The 21043-nt window shown below is 40.4% G+C and overlaps 1 protein-coding gene across 1 annotated transcript in view; it reads left to right on the top strand.

Moving 5' to 3' along the window:
• The first annotated feature begins 406 nt into the window (after nt 1-406).
• The window catches only part of NUAK1 (NUAK family kinase 1), a 58994-nt gene continuing 38357 nt past the window's right edge, over nt 407-21043 (top strand). The window contains exon 1 of the mRNA XM_063133415.1: nt 407-748. Within this exon, the coding sequence (XP_062989485.1) occupies nt 407-748 (342 nt within the window). The remainder of the gene's footprint in view (nt 749-21043) is intronic.

The following is a 21043-nucleotide window of genomic DNA, read 5'->3' as shown; positions in this document are numbered from 1 at the left end:
GCCGGGCAAGGAAAGCGCGAGCAAGCCAGAGAAAGAGAGAAAAGGAGGCGTCTTCCTCCCTCCCTCCCGTCTCGAAAGGGCACCCATCCCTTCCAAGCACACACATCTCGAGGTGCCTTTGGAACTCTTCGGCCCTCCCCTCATCGCCCCTCCAAATTCCCGCCCCCGTTATTGCCAAATGCATTTTTGCAGCCACGGCAGGGGGTGAGGGGAGGGGAAAGCTGAGGGGCAGCGCGGTCGCCTCGCCCTTCCCTGCCTCTCCGCCACCCCTCCCCACCCTACTTTCCCGCCCCGAAAAATGGGGCTGGGGCTGGCCCTGGCGGTGCACGCCTGAAGGGAGGGTCCCCGAGGCTCCTCCCGCCCTGCGAGAAGTGCCTCCCCGGCGCACACGCCGTGCGAGCAGGAGATGGATGGGACCGAGCTGGATGGCAGCCGCAGCGCAGAAGCCCCTCAGCAAGGCTGCCTGGCGGCTGCCGGTGCCACGAGCGAAGCAGCGGGCGAGGAAGCCGCCGCAGCCATGGAAGAGCCCACGGGGGAGGCTTCTGCCTCAGAGGGCACGGCGGCCTCGATCCCCAAGGGTGTCGCCACCCCCAGCGCAGCCCAGCAGGAACTGAAGAAGCAGCAGCAAGGTGTCAAGAGGCACCACCACAAGCACAACCTGAAGCATCGCTACGAGCTACAAGAAACGCTGGGCAAGGGGACCTACGGCAAAGTCAAGAGGGCCATCGAGAGGTTTTCAGGAAGAGTGGTAAGGAACTTAACTACGGGTGGGCCTGTATTGCCACAGATGTTCCAGGTGGAGAATTGCCATTAGTGAGGCTTCGCACCGTCACGACCCTTGGGCCTTCCCCAAGCGGATGCCCTCCAGATGTGTCGGACTACAACTCCCATTAGCCCCAGCCAGCAGAACCACCTGGCTTGTGGCTGGGGATGGTGGGAGATGTAATCCAACATCACGTTAGGGAGGCTACTTTATAGCATGCCCAAGCCTCAGAGTTTGAACCTGAATTTTCCCCTCCCCAAGGCTAAACATCTCTGAACTTTTGCTTTTGCTTTCTGTATCTCTGGTTGTAGCCTTCTCTTTGCCGGTTAGGTCTTGGATGCTTTCTATTCCCTCCCTGTCCCCATTTCTGAGTTTCAGGATTCATTTGGGGTGTATTTGTGAAGTCTGAGTTTCCCCAAAGTATTTGAACTCAAAATTTTATTTTTGAACTTTCCCCTTGTTTTAATTAAGTGTGTTTATAGAATTCGGGGGTAAATAACCTGAGTTAGGAAAATAGAAATTGACATCTCCCATCCTCCCTCTGCCCAGCAGCTATCAGGTCTTTTATTATTTGTTCAAAGTGTGGACATGCAAAGTTCACTGGAAGATACCTAATTTTCTAGTAAGCTAAACAGAAAATGTCCTTCAGCTTAGAGGTGTTTTTTTTAAAGCATAACGAATTGTTGCTTGTTTTTATGACATGAACTTTACTGCCCCCTATAAACAAACCCATGGATGCTTCTTCTTCACTTCACTTGGCTCATCTATATCTTCTGGCTAACACAGCATTCCTGAGTTGCCCTGCATTGTAACTCCAGTCCAACCTTGTAGTTCTTTTATCAGAAGACTCCTGAGTAGCCTATGAGAACTCAGGTGAACAAATGAAATGTTTGTGTAATAAGCTAGAGGTATTGTTTTCTTTATTGCCATGAATATCCATTAGCAGGACTGTGGGCCAAAATCAGTGGGTTCTGCATTTGAGTCAGTTATGCATATACACTTGTATTTTTTAAATGCTCCCAGCATACATGGCTGTTTGAAATGTACCAAATCTATCGCAGATCAGTTGATCTGAGAAGAAGGCATGGTTCTAATTGATTTCCATTTGTTGGGTTAAATTCACCCCCACCCCACCAGCTCACTCAGCAAATATTTTGAGCAAGGGAATGAAGTAAGCAAGCAAACAAATAATACAAAGGTGTCCTTTCTGCATGTGATGTGTTTATATACTTGGCAACCTCAACCTATGGACATTTAAGAGCTGCAGCTTTCCAACAGAGTTACTTGTCAATATGAAAAAAAAATGTCCCAGTGCATTATGAAAAATATATTTGAAGGCCCTTTGTGCACAGATGAGTTTTAACATTATATTATATATTCTTTCATTTTATTAAATCATTAAGAGGATAGCTACATAGAAAACAGAGATGAATGCACATGTTCAGTTTTACATGATTTTTTTAAAGAGCACTGCCTGCATGGTGTCACATTACATGAATTTCAAACTAGCAAAACTTCTAGGTTACGTTATAGATTAAATTTTTAGCATCTTAAGTGTATCATTTCCAGATTGTATTGTTGCGTTCCCTTTCAATACCTCTGTATATCTATATGTATTTTTAAAAGAAAAACCACACTTCAGTCTTCATTAGATTTGTTTTGAAATAGAGATGAAATTTCATAATTGTAGCTAAAGAAGCAAAGTAGAGTGGATGATAACTAAATGCAGTAGCAATGGTCTTTATAAGCTGTCTACTTGTTTCTAGGGTGAAAATGTTTGACAATTTCACATTGGCGCAGAATAATGTTTACTTATATTAAGTATGGCAATGTGCTTTCCTTACCTCATCTCTAAAACCGCATAAACATCTCTATATTGTCTGCTGCAATGGATTAGAATGGGTTGCTGTGTATCCATGCTAGAAATACATTGACTTCTTGAACAGTTTTCCCTTTTCTTTTAGCCCTTAAAATGTAGAACTTTTTTATTCTCCACATAGGGCACTTCATGCATAAGAGAAGAATGTTGTGAAAAAACTCTGAGCCAGCAGAGGCACAGGGAGTTCAGTTGGCTTTTCCTTTCCTTTCTTTGTTCTGTTTCTGTTCTCCTTAGTCATCAGCATTTATGGCATCATTAAAAAGGTTTGAATAAATTGTAGAGTAATTCCGTACTGTGGCCAGCAGAGGGGGTTCTCAGAGCAATGTGACCCGCATCATTCCTATCATGACTTCACAGCAAATTGTCAAATAAAGAGAAGCTAAGAATTAGAAAACCCAAGGTCACACTCCCACCTATGTCATTTGCTTGCTGTCATATTACTGGGTTAGCTAACCTTTTCCTACACAGCAGCATGTAAATATTTGGAGCCATATGGCAACAGCATGCAAACCTGGAAACATCTCTAGTAGTCCTCCCTCTTAGAGTTATCTGCCCTAAAATATATTTATAAAACGTTTATATTAACTAATTTCAATTTAGGTATGCAGCATTCTTGTCTGGTTAGTCAGATGTTATCATTTAATGTGAGGAGCTGACATATTTGGTTGTGGGGCAAATACTGTGACTTCTGCAGGGTTGATAGATTAATTTTGATCTCAAATTGGTGTAAATTTGAAGTATTTCCGTCAGTGCAATGGAACCATACTAATAGAAACCCTACACAAATAGGAGAATAATATGTTTCATTATGCTTTAATTGCATGAGCCTGCTTTAATTGAAGCCAGCTGCGAAATTAGTATTGTCTTACAAGAAAAGACAATTTCGAGACTAGAATTATAATCTATGTGCATTCATAACATTCTATTTTTTCTCTTCAACATGTGCTCACATCCGGCCTGAGAAAATCCCAGGTGCCTCAGTGCATAAGCTCCTAAAAATTAGACATTTGTATCTAGGAATTTAAAATATTTTTTCCCAGCTCTGCAAAGACTAATGCCTAACTATTTGATGCTTGCTTCTAGGAATCGGAAATATGTTTCCAGCCTTAGTTTATGTAGTGGCTGTGAAACTGCGAGATGGATTATAGCGATGTTAAATTTAGTTTGTTGTTGGCAACAAATTATTATTTAAACTTGTTTACTTAATAATACAGCAGCTAAGGCTATGCTGTGCATTGCATGAAATCCAACCATCCTGTATTAGGACAGACATCTTTCTAAACATTTGCTTGGACTTCCGAAGAGCAAGTATCTCTAACAGCAAGGATAAAAAGATAAGAAAAGAAGTCTGCAAAGTAGCCTGCATGCTAACCTTGTATTTAAATGCTCGCCAGACAGCCTTAGGCTCCAAGGAATTACATGCAGGTGAGAATCAATTTTTCATATGGGCTACTAGAATCAGGGCTGGATTGTCTGGGTTGCTCCTCCTTTTCCTTGTAGTGCTTGGGCATGGTGATGATGCAATCGGTGGTTTCTGGGCTGGTAGTGCCCTCACCCCTGCTGCAGAGAGATTAGTCCTAGTGAATGTGAGACTTATTTATGAGTAAACCATGCATAGCATTAGTGTCAGTGAACATTTAAGAACATAAGAAATGCCATGCTGGATGAGACCAAGGGTCCATCTAGTCCAGCACTCTGTTCGCACAGAGGCCAACCAGCCATTGGCCAGGGATGAACAAGTAGGACATGGTGCAACAGCACCCTCCCACCCATGTTTCCCAGCAACTGGTGCACACAGGCTTATTGCCTCAAATACTGGAGATAGCACACAACAATCAGGGCTAGTAGCCATTGATAGCCTTGGCCTCCAGGAATTTATCCAATCCCCTTTTAAAGCCATCCAGATTGGTGACCATCACTACATCTTGTGGTAGCGAGTTCCATAATTTAACTATGCGCTGTGTGAAGAAGTACTTTCTTTTTATTTGTCCTGGATCTCCCACTAATCAGCTTCATGGGATGACCCTGGGTTCTAGTATTTTGAGAGAGGGAGAAAAATGTCTCCCCTTAGCCTCCTTTTTTCCAGGCTAAACAATCCCAGCTGATGTAACTTTCCCTCATAGGGGAGATGCTCCAGCCCCCCTTAATCATTTTAGTTGCCCTTTTCTGCACTTTTTCCAGCTCTATAATATCCTTTCTAGGTGTGGTGACCAGAACTGTACACAGTATTCTAAGTGTGGTTGCACCATAGATTTGTATAAGGGCAGTATGATACTGCCATAGTATCTCTATTTCCCATAGTGTCTCTACTTTTTCCATTACTCAGGCCCACTTGCAACTGGCTTCTCTATCTCACTTCCCATTTCTATATCAGAAAAAATACTGGAAGCTACCTTATACAGATAGCATTTCTAGACGAGGCTTTTATTGTATTCTCTCCATTCCTCATTCATGGTTGTTTATGGGTGCTTTAGGTTACATAATCATTTTTCAGTTATGCTCCTTTGTTTTCAAAGCACTTTTGCAGGGGGTGTTGGGGCAAGGAAAAATCTGGTATTTTTTGACATTGGAAAACAAAGGTCAATTCCTCACCCGTGTAGTTGCATTATTCTGCTACCACAACACTGTCTAAAGGTTATATAGTAGAAAAAAATTGTGTAGAGATCTGATATTAATTCTGCAAACCGTCCACGAGCAGAAGCAGCGGTTATACAGCTTCATCTAGATCATTTGTTCATCTAACTCAGTTTTGTCTTCACTTAATGACAGCTACTCTCTGGGGTTTCAGACATGGGGCTTTCCCAGCTCTATCCGAAGATGAAGGGGATTGAACCTGGGACTCTCTGTGTGTAAAACACATGTTCTGCCACTGAGCTATAATCCTTTAAAAGGCTGATAAAGATAAGGGCACAGGGTGGGGGAAGATTGCGCTTTGAAGGGGAGTTGCTGCAAAGAAAGAAGAAAAAACTGGAGTGGATTTCTTTGAGAGGGAGGGAAAGACTGTGGCCATAGCTAGACCAGGGGGGTGGAGGGGGATGATCTCACGATAGGATGTTCGTGAGATCCTCCCCCTCGGTTTACACCCGGCACGTGACCTGGGAGGACGTAGGATGTTGCGGCCACCATTTCTTTTTAAATTCAAGACGAGCACAGGAGCGCTCCTTTGCAAAGGTAATTTTTTTTTAAAAAAATCTGCGCATCCCCCCCCCCCCCCCGATGGGCACGGAGCTCCTGAAGAGCTCCATGCCCAGGTCACAGGTCCTTGTGGTTACTCATTTGTAAGTGGACTAAGAACACGTTCCCATCTAGAGTGAAAAAGGTTCTTGGGAGTGCTGAGAACTCATACTTCCCAAGTGCCTCTTCAAGTTGCCTCTTTGACTTCTCAGTACAATGATAAATCAAGATAAAAGAGTTCTCTCTTTTTGGAGCTCACTAATTTTGGCCCTAAGCATTTGCTTGTATTTGGAAGAATCTTTAAATGATCCTTTTCACTGCGAACCAAACTGGCTGCTCTGCTCTGCTTATAACTTCAGACACAAATGTTTCATGTAGGTTTGTCCCAATAAGGTCCCTATTAATAGTGTTGAATATTTATGGCATTATCACCATTATTGGTAACTTCACATGACATGTCAGAAAAGGGATTTCAATATTCTGGTATGATTTCCTTTATCTTTGAAACATTGGTGAATCCTGTGGAGAGTAGCAGTGTAGTGTCTTTGGGAGAGGGAGAATAAATGAGCATACAGGACCTGGGATTTTAGAGCAGAGGTGTTCAACCCATGGCCCACGGGTGTCCTGTGGCCTTGGCTGTGGGATGTGCAGCCCAATCCACTTTTCCCTGGAGTAAAAGACAAGCAGCAATGGGAACATAGGTAGGGGGAGGAGGTGTTCTTCAATGTTAAGCAGGGAAAGCCCCCTCCAATTTTAATCAGTGATTGGAGATATGAGCAATTTAAAGACATTTGAAGTTTAAATACTCTGCTGTTTATTGGAGATAAAAAGGGGGGTTCTCAGCTTAGCGCTGAAGGAAGCCTCCTTCCCCCATGACCCCAATGCTGACTTCTGAGTAAATTGAGGTGTGCTTTGTATGTCTCAAAGCTGTTGCACTGGAGCTTACTTCTGAGTAGACATGCATAGAACTGAATTGTTATTTGCATGCCTGAAATCCATTGCACTGGAAATCTAGACTACTTACTAGGATTTAGAGCAGGGGTCCCCAACCTGGACCCGTGGGCACATTTGGGAAACTGTTGCGGGCACCACCACAAAATGGCTCCCATGGAGGATGTGGCTACTCACATAATGGCTGCTGTGGGGCCTGGCTAGTCAAGAGGTGGTGGAGAGGAGAGAAATAGCGAGGCTAGAGGCTGGGAGGGAGGGGGAAGTAGAAAGAATTGCTTCCTGGACCATTCAGTCTTCTTTCGGCCACACAGACCTCTTTGCTCTCTCTTGCCTCACTATTTCTGTCCCCCAAAAGCGTTCCTCACTATTTTTCTCTTTTCTCTGTCCCTAGCTGCCTTTTTTCTCTCCCTTCCAAGCCTTGCTCTTTCTCTTCTCTGTACCCCTTTGCCATGCTTTCTCTTCCTGCCCACAGAACAGCTGATCAGAAGCAGATTAAGGAACAGGAAGGAGAACCTGGCACCCTAATCCCCTTCAATTTTTCATTAAAATTTCTTTTTGAAGGGGAAAGGGAGTGAAGAGCTTTTTGGGTGCCACTGGAGATGCCCATGGGTGCCTCATTGGGTACCTCTGGTTTAGAGGAACCTGATTTAGAGGAATACTTACTGCATTGTTACCAGGCTCCTTTTACATTAGCTAACATACTAAAATGTTCCTCTGCAGGAATCAAGTGGTTGAAGTGCAGTTTTTGCTTCAGCAGGAAATCAAGTGACTGGGGCCTTAGCTAGACCTAAGGATTATCCCGGGATCGTCCAGGCATCATCCCTGTTCATGTAAATGACACACAGGATATCCTGGGAGCAGGCAGGGACAACCCCAGGACAATCCCAGGATAAACCTTAGGTGTAGCTAAGGCCTGGGACATCAAAAAAAGCATGAGGATATTACAACATTAGTATCCCATTTTATTTATTTATTCATTACACTTATATACCGCCCCCATAGCCAGGGCTCTCTGGGCGGTTTACAGAAATTCTAAAATTAAGATAAAAACGAGTATACGAAATTTAAAATTCTAAAACACAGAACATACACATTGGAGGAAAGGGTCTTCTGCTGTAGTTTAGTAAGTTGTTTTTGTGTGAGAGAGCAAATGAATGAATGAATAGAGGAGAGTGAGGCTGGATTAGGGGGAAGAAGGAGTGACTAGATGGTGACTGACTGCAAGCTTTGGGAGTTTAGGTTGGGGAAGAGTAGAGCAGTTAATTACAAGCTATGTAAGGCTGGTGATCTATTTTGCATAAGGTGGAGAATGGGGGTGAACAGTAGCAGGTCTCAATGGGAGCTGAAACCAATCTGGAAGGCTTAGTTACAGGCCAGAGGGGTGGACCTGGCTATGCATGGAGGGCAACGGGTCTGATTTTTGGTTTGATTTTTTGGTGGATTTGTGTATATAAGGGGTGAGCCTAATGGGTTTATAAGTCGCAGGTGCTGGATGAGGTCTGGTATATGACTTTTGGAAGTTGGTTTGTGGCTTTTAGGGTTAGGACCTTTGGCCAGATTTTGGCTGCCCGAAGTGAAATTCACTGTGGAATCTAGTTCATTTTTTGCCAAGCTGCTCTCAACAAAAACCATTATTGCATTGTAATGTGTTATTACTAACAGCTTCAAAACATCATTTGAGAAAAATCATAATAGAAAGGATATGTCTCATGAATGTACTTTGTGTTGAGCCATGTGTGTGGTTTTTATATCATTAAATTCAAGATTAGGGTATTATGTATGACATATGGAGGAAATTATATCTGAAAGCATATATAAAATTATGTTTTGGTATCATGCATGTTGGATAAAGCTGTTTGGAACAAGCAGTTCCTGCTAGAGATTGTTTATTCTTCATACCATTCTAGTCACAGATTCCTTGTAATGATGCATTAGATATAGCAAATACTGCTCCTAACCATTCTTTTTAACAGATGTTGATATTTTGTGTGTCCGTTTGGCACGATGATTAAAACAACCCTGTCCTGTTGCTAGATATTTTTGTAGAAAGAACTACAAAGTGAGATAAGTGCATCTGTGCAACATTTGATGACCAGTTCATTAAAGCCACAAGTGTATCCAGGTTTTCATTTGCGTTCTCCTGCTATTGTTTTCTGAACTCAGCCTGTGCAGTCAAACGTAGGATTCTCATTTGTCTTGCCCACATGAAAGCCCCGAGCATCTGTAAGTTATAGTTTGTGAAGTATCTGCTTTTAAACAGCACATACTTATCACCATGTCTATGCAGACAACACTGTACATTGTATAAATTAGGAGATCCCAGACACTGAACACTAGAGGGCTGGTTGAGATATTCCATGTGAGTATAGTGGTTGCCCATGCTGATCAAATATCTTGGATTCAAACCAGAAATTCCAGATGTTTAATACATACAGAAACCCTCCTGTAACCTTTAGTTACAGTTTAAAATGGGGGGGATGCATTCATGACGTTTGTTAAACATAAAGCTATTTGATGTTCAAATTGCAGTAAAGTATAGAAAAGAATGAACCTGTGGACAAATAAATCAATTCTCCATTAAATTTTTCATGTTATTTAGTATTTGTGATATCTCAACTGTCCAGAGGACAAACATTTGCTACTAGCTTTAATGTCTGGCACAATTCTAGGCCTAATTTTTTTTTACTGATCCAGGATTGAGCACTAGCCCTAAACCTAGTGCAAATTCAGGTCATCTTCTTACACATTTCCAGAATGAAATATGTTTATGATTGGTTATCTTTTTATCTGAAATAAAATGGCAACTGTGGGAAAAGGTCTTGACCGGAATGTGATGGGGTCAGGTTAGAACGCCATCTGAAGATAGGATCAGTGTGCAAAATATATGCAGATATATGACCACATTATCATATGTATGATCAAAAAATTTCCTTAAAATTTTAATAGCAAGATGTATCAGGTTTTCAAACATTTTTATTTGTTGCAAAGGCAAGGATCTCTCCTGTAGCTGTTCATACACTTCCTGAAATATGATCCCTAGTTAGGAAATAGGGACTTATATCTGGAAGTATGAATAGTTCCCAAATCTGCTACTAAGACTAGAAACAGAGGGTTCAGTCCAGCACTTTGTTTCTGCATTTAGAATATTAATATCTACTTCTTAGCAATGGTGCATAGATCAAATTTAAATTTCCTCTAGCGTAGGGCTATTTAGATTTTTATTGTGTATATCAGTAATACACTAGACTTATTTTAACATCGTATTGAGTGGAATGTACGGAATTGATGCAAACTTCTTTGTGTATGGAATCTGTACAGACGCTTTCCAGGAACTCTAATTAAATTGGTTGGAGTGAGATTGAGTGTCATTTGACTTGGGCACTAAGAGCTGTCTTTGGCTTATGTTTCTATTATGGCTTATGTTGAGAGATGGCAGGATTGATGGGTAGTATTGCTACCTGACAAAAAAATAAATAAGACTTGTATATTTTTGGTTTTATAATAGCAAAAGGATTGGAAGCAAAAAAAAATTGTTTTACTTTTTTTTGTGAGGCTTGGCAAAAGTCATTTGAGCAGAAATGGTCAGCAGACTCTGCAGACTGCACAAGTGTCCTCCCCTGAGCTATTTATATGCATTTCACAGGCTCTTGCAAGAGTGCTAACATTCATTAAAATGATATTGTTTTGTCCCCGTGGTTGTAGAAAGAAGTTCAGAAATGTGAAAGCATTCGAAAGACGGAAAGAGGTTATACATGAACTGTTTCTCCATGGTTTTAATGTTCATATATAGTCTTCAACTCAAACTTTACAGATTGAGGATAGAAATTTCCATGAAGGATTATTATAGAATGAATGCCATGCATTCCTTGCATTAATTTGATATTTATAGTGTTCAGGAAATATGGAAATGATAATAATTATACATCATTAAAACATGCTAATCAGCTCTGCTTGGGCTCATGATACATGATCAACATGGCTATTAGAACTAAGCAAGTTGCTTGATTCACTCTCATCAAGGCATTTGAGAAGAAAAACATTTTAGAACTGTGCTTATATCTGAGTACTGTGATGTTCTAGCACTCATTTTTCTTAAATGGCCTTGTTTTGAAACAACAGATCTTTCTTAAGAAAGAATGCTTCGATTAGGTTTGCATGACATGACAACCAACAATGTTCTGTTCTGGAAAACAAACCATGGTTGGTTAGCGTGTTGTCTGAGCCTGGACTGTTCTTACCAGGGTGGGTTTTTCTCAAACAACCCACCCTGAGAATCCAAAGTCTGCAGTAGGGGTTGTTTTACCCACAATGGGGTGGCATGTCTTGTGAACCTAGACATGACAACTCATCATGGATAAAGAGCATCAGCAGTAAGCTGCTAAGCAAGAGTGGCAGAAACCCCTGTAGCTGTTGTTGAACAGGGCCACAATCACCATTCACAATCACAACCAAGCCACTGCCCTTCCCCTTTTCCTCTTGCAAGTGACAGCCTCTCCAGTGGTGCCCAAACAACACCTTGGAGGGGCCGTCTCCCACCCCCTTCACCCCTATTGATCCACTCTGATCGTGATCTTGATCACAGTAGGAGCCCCTTTTTATTGGAGCCCTTGTTTTGAGCACTTAGGAGGCTGGGAAAATTAAACTCAAGCGTGCCCTGTCCCAAAAATGGGATGGGAGGGAATCCAACCCCCCCAACACGAGTTCTGTTGCCCCAACATGATTCTCTCTCCTCCCCCCCCCCCATTTTCATGATGGGGCACCTTTAGATTCCAATGCAGTCCAATAGGCATCTTTAAATTGCATTGGATTGAACTGGGATCTAAAGGTGTCCCATCTCAAAAATTGGATGGGAGGGCGAAATTCACCCACCCACCATGGGTCCTGTTGATCCAAGGACTACAGTGTAACTGCAGTTGCTCACATTCATTTCTTCTTACTGGTTTCTTTTCTTCTATTTGCTTTCCTCTTTTTTCTTCCCAACAGTTTAGATTGTAAGCTATTGTGGGGCAAATACCTAATTTGTTGCTGATGAAACTTCGTAAAATGATGGTGCCCTAACAACAATAACTGAACCAGATGTATAAATATAGCTTAAAGGCATAAGTTCAATACCAGTATGTCCAGCAGATACTTTTACTGATGGGGAAATGAAATAGTGAGGAATTAAATGACACAGAGTAATTTTGGAAGGAAAAACAAGATCTTCCATGATACATATTCTGATCCAAGGCTGCTCTTTGCATTTTGCTTTCATTTTGGAGTTTCCTGCATTCTAAATTCACTTGTACCCAAAGGCCAATTGTGAATTGCTTACCATCTCTTCATGAAATGTGTGTGTATAATAATAATAATAATAATAATAATAATAATAATAATAATAATAATAATAATAATAAATAACATACTATAATATATTATATAGTATTACACACACATATGTATATAATATCCTGATTCAACAATTTCCTATAGCTGAGTCATCCATGCATGTTTGTATGTCTTAAACAAGTGTCTTCTGATCAAGGGACAGAACCACAGGATGTTGCATGTCTTTGTGAGTGAAGACTTTTGTTCTCCCATATAAACCTATTGGATCAATCCTGCCGATGACTCTCTTGATTATACACCCTCTGGGAGGTAAAAGCTTCTATGTCAGGCCTAGATCCATGTGGGTTTGTGCCCATTATTGGACTAGTGTGGCTATGTACCCCCCTTTTGTTTTTAACAGAGGATAGTCCTCTACTTGAAGGGCTGCTGCAGGACTGTCTTCTATTTTGAAGGCATCCTTTTTTCTTTTTTGAAGGGCTGTCCAGTCCAAGTCTGGTGTAATGATAGAGAACCATCAGAAGGAAGAGCTGGGCCTTGAAGTTTCCCATTGACAGCACCTGGACATCAGTCTGAGCAAGGCATACAGGTCACCTGATCATAGTCCTCCACAGTCCTTTATAAATACCACTCCTAAATTTGTATCTATACATATAAATTAGCATATATGCATTTTATAGTAATCAGTTTATAACTTTTTGTCCTCTGTTTTTGGTGATGCATGTCCTGTTTTTTTGATGATTCACAAATGGCCACCCTAATTGTGACTACAGGTCCTCCTTCTCAGCCTTTCTTTAGCTCTTCACTGTTTTTTGCTTTCTAGTTCCTGTTCTGGGGTCCTTTGGACAGTGTTGCAACTGGTTATTTCTGACCTCTTTTTTTAAGCGTTAATTAACCTGACTGGAGTATTTCTCTGTTGACTAACTCTTGTTTGTTATTGATGGTTCTCTTTCTTTTCCCTCTGGACTCCTTCGTGACTGTGACCTCTTATGTGTGCCTATAATAGTTCCCCATTCACTTCAAAGGATGGTGCAGAACACAAATGTGGGAGCTCCATCTCTATATCTGAACACACCTAAATTTCATGATCAGGAGTTGTTTAGAAAGTTTTAAAAGTTTAATTTTGCTTGGTTTATTTATGGTGCCTAGAAATGAAGTATGTACAAACTAACCAGTTTGAAGGTTATTGTCCTGAAATGTGAGCATTTTAGATGAGTGAGCCTACACATTTTAAAAACGGGCAATAGCTAGACAGGGTGATATCCCACGGTGATCCCCGGGATCGTTCCTGTGCATATACATGATCCCAGGAGCAGAGAGGGAAGATCCCTCCCTTGCCCTGGGATCTTGCCTTAGCCTTTGAGCCCACTTTTTCTGAGCTCTCGGGCTGATCCTGAGACCGCGCAACGGCGTCGCGGTTTGTCCTGGCTCCTCGTGGTTTATTTATTTATTTATTACATTTTTATACCGCCCAATAGCCGAAGCTCTCTGGGCGGTTCACAAAAATTAAAACCATAATAAAACAACCATCAGGTTAAAAGCACAATTACAAAATATAGTATAAAAAGCATAACCAGGATAAAACCACACAGAAAAATTGATATAAGATTAAAATACAGAGTTAGAACAGTAAAATTTAAATTTAAGTTAAAATTAAGTTTTAAAATACTGAGAGAATAGAAAGGTCTTCAGCTGGCGACGAAAGGAGTACAGTGTAGGCGCCAGGCGGACCTCTCTGCGGAGCTCATTCCACAACCGGGGTGCTACAGCAGAGAAAGCCCTCCTAGTAGCCACCTGCCTCACTTCCTTTGGCAGGGGCTCACGGAGAAGGGCCCCTGTAGATGATCTTAAGGTCCGGGCAGGTACATATGGGAGGAGGCGTTCCTTCAAATAACCTGGCCCCAAACCTGGTTACTCGCGAGGAGCCAGTATCTGCGCACGGTTGTGGAGAGCGGGAAAAATTATTTAAAATAAAAACCCTTACCTTTTGAGCACAAGCGTTTGTGCACTCTTCTTTAACAAAAAAACAAAAAACAAAATGGTGGGTCGCGACATCTTCTCCCTCCAAGGTCATCGTGTGCTGTGTCTAGCTGAGGCCAGGGTAACATTTTCCCTGTAACTAGTAAAATGAGCTGCCTCCTATTTAAATTTCTTTTACTTTTAATGTCATCTTCATTTTTATAATCCAGTCTCTCTTCTATGTAATATCACACAAATCATAGAATGTTGACCTTTTTCATGGCATTCATATAATCTGAATTTTTATTTATTTATCTCTGCATTTCAGCAAACTGTGTATATTTCACATTTTTCAAAGGGAGATATTATCATTCACAATGTGGCTTTTTAAAGGATTTCTGTTTACATTGAAATATATGTGTATGTGTGGCAGGCATATATCAGAGACAGAAATTCAAATGTAACTCTCATATATAAGTTCATTGGAAGAATTAACTGTCTCTAAATTTAAGTTTTCCAGCTGTAAAATAAGACCAGTAATTTACCTCACAGAGTTATTGTGAGGATGAATGGGATTAACAGTAATAACTCATTATGTAGTTTAACTTTCCTTCCTCCAGCTTTCCTCCAATGGAAAGAAGACTGTGCCACCGTAGACATTATGAATTTATCTGTCTTAGACATTCTCAGGAGAGGAAAACAGGAAATTACTTTCCTGGTGGTGTCTTTTGACTCAAATTCTGCTTCTAGTTGCTCTGATCCCATTGCTTCAGAATTGGGACCGTTGCTTCAATGGAAAGTATTTCTTAAAACAGAGAACAGCTTAATGACATACTTGAAAGCAGTCTGTGTTATTGTCTGTTGAGCAAAGCTTGTGCTTTATGAACTGGCTGATCATAAAGGCAGCATAAATCATGTAAAGCATTCTCATTTGCTCTTTGTGCTTTTTGCAGATGGGGCTCATAGAGTAGAAATGCAGTCAGATGTCTGCTCCAGGATATTTTAGCTGAACTGTATGAGTCTATTAAACAATTGTAATGGCTTTTTGGAAAGACTTTCTATGCATTTGAAACCAAATGTTTTACACAGAGAACATCTGGGAAGTATGGGTGTTTGTGTGTGTATACAGCACATTGGAAAATAGCTTTATTGAGCCCAGCTGGGTGGTTGCTTAGGTTGTGGTTGTAAGATATGACAGTCCAGTTGTTATAAGGAATCATTTATTTGAAGTATTGCCATCAAATGAATGTTTGGCACTGGAGTCAGCATCTTTGTTTCATTGTGCACACAAATTCTTCTCATTATCATTCCAACCAAACCTGCTATGACATTTTATATCCAGTTATATAAGCTAATTCGAACACTAGCATGGATTTAAACTGGTATGCACATTAAAACTCACACTGTAGAAAGAAGTCAGTAGTTAAGAAAAACAAAAAAGGGGTGCTAAGATTGGGTTATCAGACACAGTCAAATGATTTATAGAGAGTTTTTACAAGTTAATTTATTATATTGGAAGCTATCAGTATTATTTATTGCCCTACTCCTGTACGCTTGTAAGAGGAATGTAAAAGATAATGCATGAAAATATGTTTTATTGCTCTAAGGAAATAATATAGCGTGTTGTAACTCCATTAAACATAATGGATTTGGTATCATTTTACCTGATCTAGAGGCTTACTATTTTTAGGAAACAGAACTGATAATTCATGTGGAGAAATGTCCAAACCATTCTCTTGTTAGGATGCTGATTTTAGCATTAAATTAATTTTGCCATTTAGGCTGAATCTCCAATTAGAGGGGGAATGGTTCCAAATTCCAAAGAAACAGCATAGCCCCCTCTTTCAGAATAATTTAAAAGAAAGATGCTAAAGAGACTAGCTTAGGCATACGCTGGCTCATTCCCATGCAGTGAACCGTTCACATTGCGCAACCCCGCTTTTAAATAGTTCTCCACAGTATGACATGATTTGTGGTATTTGCTGAAATGAAATTCTGGCTGGAGTAGCCAGAGCAGGGAATTGTTCTGCACTCTGGGGAAGGTGGTACATCCAAGTCTGTGTTAAGGTAATTGGCAGGGTGAAGTGGGAAGCCTGAGTTGCTGCTGTTGTTCTGCCTAACTTTAAAAAAAAATTGGCAAAAAGATCTTAAGCATCAGAATATTGACTCCCCTTGTTCAGTTGTTCTTGGCCTTGGAATATGCTGAAAAAAGTATGTGTGGGTTATCCCCAAATCCTCCTGTTTTGTACTTGTCGGTGTATTTTTTATGGTGGTCCTTGTACTGTTCTGTTGATTAAAAAGGAACATTAGAAGTTCTTCTTCCTTTAGGAACATAGATGTTTTCTAGAAAGTGGGTGTAGGCGGGATGAGGAATTGTTAACTAGATGGAACTTTCTTTCTCAATAGTGCTTCTAAAAATATCCACAAGGATTAGTATAATCTCTCAAAACTAACAACAACAAAAGTCTGCAGCCTGCAGATCACTTCTGCAGGCCTGGTCTACACATGCTGTGGAATGAGAAGGTAGAATGCTGACATGGCAGAGTGGACTGTACCACTTTAGATGGGGATGCCATTTTATTTGTGCATTTAGAACATATAAGTGCTGCCTTTTATCAATGATTTTAAGGCAATTTACAAGAAATAAAAACAAGGTCTAAAATAAGAATTACTGCAATGCAAAGAAAACAAACAGAAGATAAAAAGCACAGTTAATAGAGAGGTTAAAATATTTAAAGGCGCAATCATATGGTGATGACCGTTAGCTTTAAATCCAGAGGCTTGCGGGAGGAGTGAAGGGGAGGATCTTAGATTCTGTGCTCCTTTTGCTCTACATTTTAGCTAGATGGGCTTTTTTGCCCATCTAGCTGAAGGAAGGAAGGATGCTGGGGAGAACAGAAGATTCCTCTTAAGCCAGCCTCCTCAGACCCCTCCTCTCCTCACCCATAGGAACACCTCTTTTACCTTCCCTGAGAGGTTGCTTTTGTAACCTTGGAGAGCCAGCTGGCACAGTTCTCCCCATGTCAGCTGGGAGGGGGAGGGGATTGTGGTGCCCTGGGTCCGAAGACGGAGTGCTGTCTCTGACTTCAAGATCTAGGAATCCAAACTATCCTATGCGCGCACGCGCGCGCACACACACACACACACACAAATGCTATTTAGGGGGCATAGGATTGCTCTCCCCATTATTTAAAATGCTTTAAAATGCCTTTGGATAAAAATGCTTTTGTCCAGTGCCTAAAAGACACTGGTGCCAGGCATACCTTCTTGGTGAGAACATTCCATAATTGGGATGCCACCACCAAAAAAGCCTTATCATCTCATTCCCGCATATGTAAGCCTGATCCTACAAACTTTTTTCATTGGCAAGCAATTGTGCTATTGCACACTGCCTGATCGATCCCACTTGACTCCTCCTGGACAAACCAGGGTTACAGAACCTTAGGCCCAGGCACCCTTCTAGGGTTTCCCCAGATGACCGTGCCCCTTTCCCCCAAGCAACAATCATTTTGTGGTTTCCTGGCTTGTGTGCATTTTTCCTCATTCTAGAAGATTGAAATGCATCTGCTAAAGCTTAATTACTGGAAGTAAGAGCTTTAAGCTGAAATATGCTGCTATTTCTTTGATATTTTAGCCCTGCCCTTTTTGGCCTTTGCTGTGTCCACACCACTGGAATGCATCCTCCCGAGAGTTTCTCTGAAATTAAATTTGGTCCTCAGGTTGAAAGAGATTCAGCACCCCAGGGCTAAACTAACCAGGAACTTACCAGCACAGAAAAGCTTAGTGTTATATCTGAGCCAGGACTCCAGGCTTGTCAATCTTTTAACAAGCCAAAGTTTGAAGCCAGGGTTTGAAGTTTGCTTCTGGATCCAGGCTTGATAAAAGAGCCACAAATCAGGCTCCAGGTTCAGATGTAATGCCAAGCTTTTCTTGGTTTAACCCTGGGATCCAACTCTGCATTATCTCTCTTCCGACAAGCCAGAGTTCCTGGTTTGCATATCATGCTAAACAATCCAGGATCAAAGTATCCTTGGCTTGTTTAACTGCTCCTTCTGCAGCAGGTACCAGCATGCTGTCATGTTTGCAACAACCCTCAGTTTTTAAAAAAGCCTGGTTTATTGTTCCATGCAAACTGGGACATTAAACTCATAAATAAATAAATAAATAAATAAATAAATAAATAAATAAATAAATAAATATTATATGGTGGATGAAATTCTAATTGTTTAGAAAATTATTTAGAAAATTATATTTCAACATTGGAGGAAAGTATGCTGTAACTACTTGAAACAGAAAAGTGTGATCCTGAAATCTTTGAATTCTTTCACTTTTCTTTAATATTTTCATTTTTGCGCTTGGGATATTATGTATGTTGGTCATTTCCCCCACCCCCTCCAAATGATCTCAGGACCATTTTGAACAACTATTGAGTAACTACAAATTTATTTAAATCATTAGGAATAGCCACAAACTGGTAATCTAACTTTATCAAAAAACAATAGCATCCATTTCTTATAAATGGGTTCTTTTATGTGCTCCAAAACTGTGGCTTGGATTGGAAAAAAAACTACAGTTTGTGGAATTCCAGTTTGATGTTGCATTTGGCCCTAGTGAAAGTAGAGGCCAAAAATAAATAGCTGCTTGGCAATTTTGCTAAAAGTTAATTATAGTTGCAGCTTTTGTCCTTTCAGCAGATCTGGCACTCAGTATTGGTTAACATCTAAAGTCAGAATTACAGCTTCACATTTAAAGTTGTGAATCCGTTCTCATTTCCATTCCAGTTGTGAACTTTCTGAGAACTACTCCACTATCTTTTAGAATGAAATATCTTAATCTAGATGTGGATTTACTTTGAAAGATGTAACTTCTTGGAAATGAATTATTTTTGTTCATAAGACTGAGGGGGGGAGTGAATCCCATTTTCCATTTTCTGATAATGGTTCTCCCTCTTTTTTATCTACTAAAAGTTTTTCCAAAGTTCTGATTTTTCTGCTCCAGGCTGCTTCTCCCCTTCCCCTCAGATTTGCATGGAGCAGTTAGATTTTTGGATGTTCTTCTAACTATCAGAGATGCCTTGTAACAGCATTGTAACACCAAAGTATTTATTTATTTATTTATTTATTTATTTATTACGTTTCTATACCGCCCAATAGCCGAAGCTCTCTGGGTGGTTCACAAAAATTAAAACCATAGTAAGACAACCAACAGGTTAAACGCACAAATACACAATACAGTATAAAAAGCACATGCTTTTTTATACAGTATAAAAAGTACATGCTGGTTAGATGCATTCTAGAAATTTCAACAGTCTCCCCCATATACCACGGTTGCCAATGCTGCTAGGGGAGAGAATAAGCACAACTGAACTGATCTACTGAACAACTATGGCCTTCTCTGGTTTATATAGATGCAGAGTTTGCAGGGACCCAAAGGCATAGTGTCCAACCCCTTCAAACAAGGCAGTATCAATTGACTTACATATCAGTTTATAGTGTATAAAAGACAGAAAATGGTTGCATTGCAAAATGGCAATGCTTGCAACACATTCATTCCATACTACACAAGTAAGGGAATAACGCTGCTATAGAGTGAAGATGAAAATGGATGAACCAATGGTACTTGTGGGAGAACTATATGACAATTTGTCTGATTCAAAGTGTGAACAAAATGCACAAGACCAAAGCATTCCCCAGGATATTGTAGCCTTTGTGCATAGCTGTACTGCAAATGTGTAATGATGTTATGCTACTTATCTGTCTTTGCTTAACTCCAGAAAATAAAATAAAATAAAATAAATGCTTAAGTTTTGTGAGGGAGACTTTGTTTCTCAGCTGTTGGCCTTTGTTACAGTCCACATTTGTGGTGGTGAATGTAGTATATCTTTCTTCACTGGGAACCTGCCTCAGATGTCCACCTCGTGCCATAAACCAGGATAGAGCAATCAAAAAGTCACTGACTGCTGTTGAATTTCAACCAGTAATGACAATTTAGGGTACTAGATTAGGTGCTTATTGTCTATGAGAGATACACTGTGACATTTGCTTAGAAGAAAAATCATATTTATTTAAATTTGCTTCAAGAGAGTCTTTTAGCATTGTGATCATATGGATCTGAGGGTTGGTTGATATGCTATAATTTTATATACTGCAATAATCCCGCAAGGAAAATGCAATGTGCAAAACAGCATTAAGATTCAGTACACAAGACTGACAGGCTAGGAACTTACAAATATAAATAAAAGCAATTATATTTGTTTCTTGGTAGAAACCCATTAGACAGAGCTTGACAGGATTATTTGGGATTTTATTTATCATTATTTATTTATTTATTAGTAATATATACTGCTTCATATAATAAAATCTCTAAACTTAGAGATTAGTTGGAATTAATGTAAGGATGAGATGGAGTTCTCTTTAAATGTTAAAATATAATTGGTCTGTCCAGGAACCTTTGGCCAGAAGATGTGCTGTGGAAAAAAAAAAAAGGCCAGGCTGCATTTGAACAGCAATGTATGGCAGGAACGAAACAATAAGGGGATGTAATACTGGCAGCAGTGCAGTGCTCAGGAAATACGCACTCAAATCCTGTTACCACATAAGGATGAGGGCAGAGGGTAGGAAGGGTGTTGCAAAAGTACCTCCCATCCTTTGGCCTATGTAAGTGCACCATAAATCCTTTATTTTGATTGCTCAGTTAAGTTACATAGGCTGGCTTTTGAATCTCTGTATAATAGGGAGGATGGAAATCTTCCTCTTACTTATTCACTAATTCCTCTTCTGTTGCTGAGTCACCACTGTTCATAGGATAATGTTACTTACAGAGAATAGACAGACAAACTGGCAGTGCAAAAGTGACATACATACATACTGTACATACATTAAAAGCATCCTAGTTCTCAGCAGAAGAACAGAGTATATCAGACTTTGCAAATAAAATTTTGATTTGACAATTGTCATATACATACAGGTCATTTGGTGTCTGAGACGGGAGAT

Source organism: Elgaria multicarinata, chromosome 9 (assembly GCF_023053635.1).
Source record: "Elgaria multicarinata webbii isolate HBS135686 ecotype San Diego chromosome 9, rElgMul1.1.pri, whole genome shotgun sequence".
NCBI lineage: Eukaryota > Metazoa > Chordata > Lepidosauria > Squamata > Anguidae > Elgaria > Elgaria multicarinata.
Note: the sequence above shows the minus strand (reverse complement) of the source record. Positions and strands in the feature narration are given on the sequence as shown.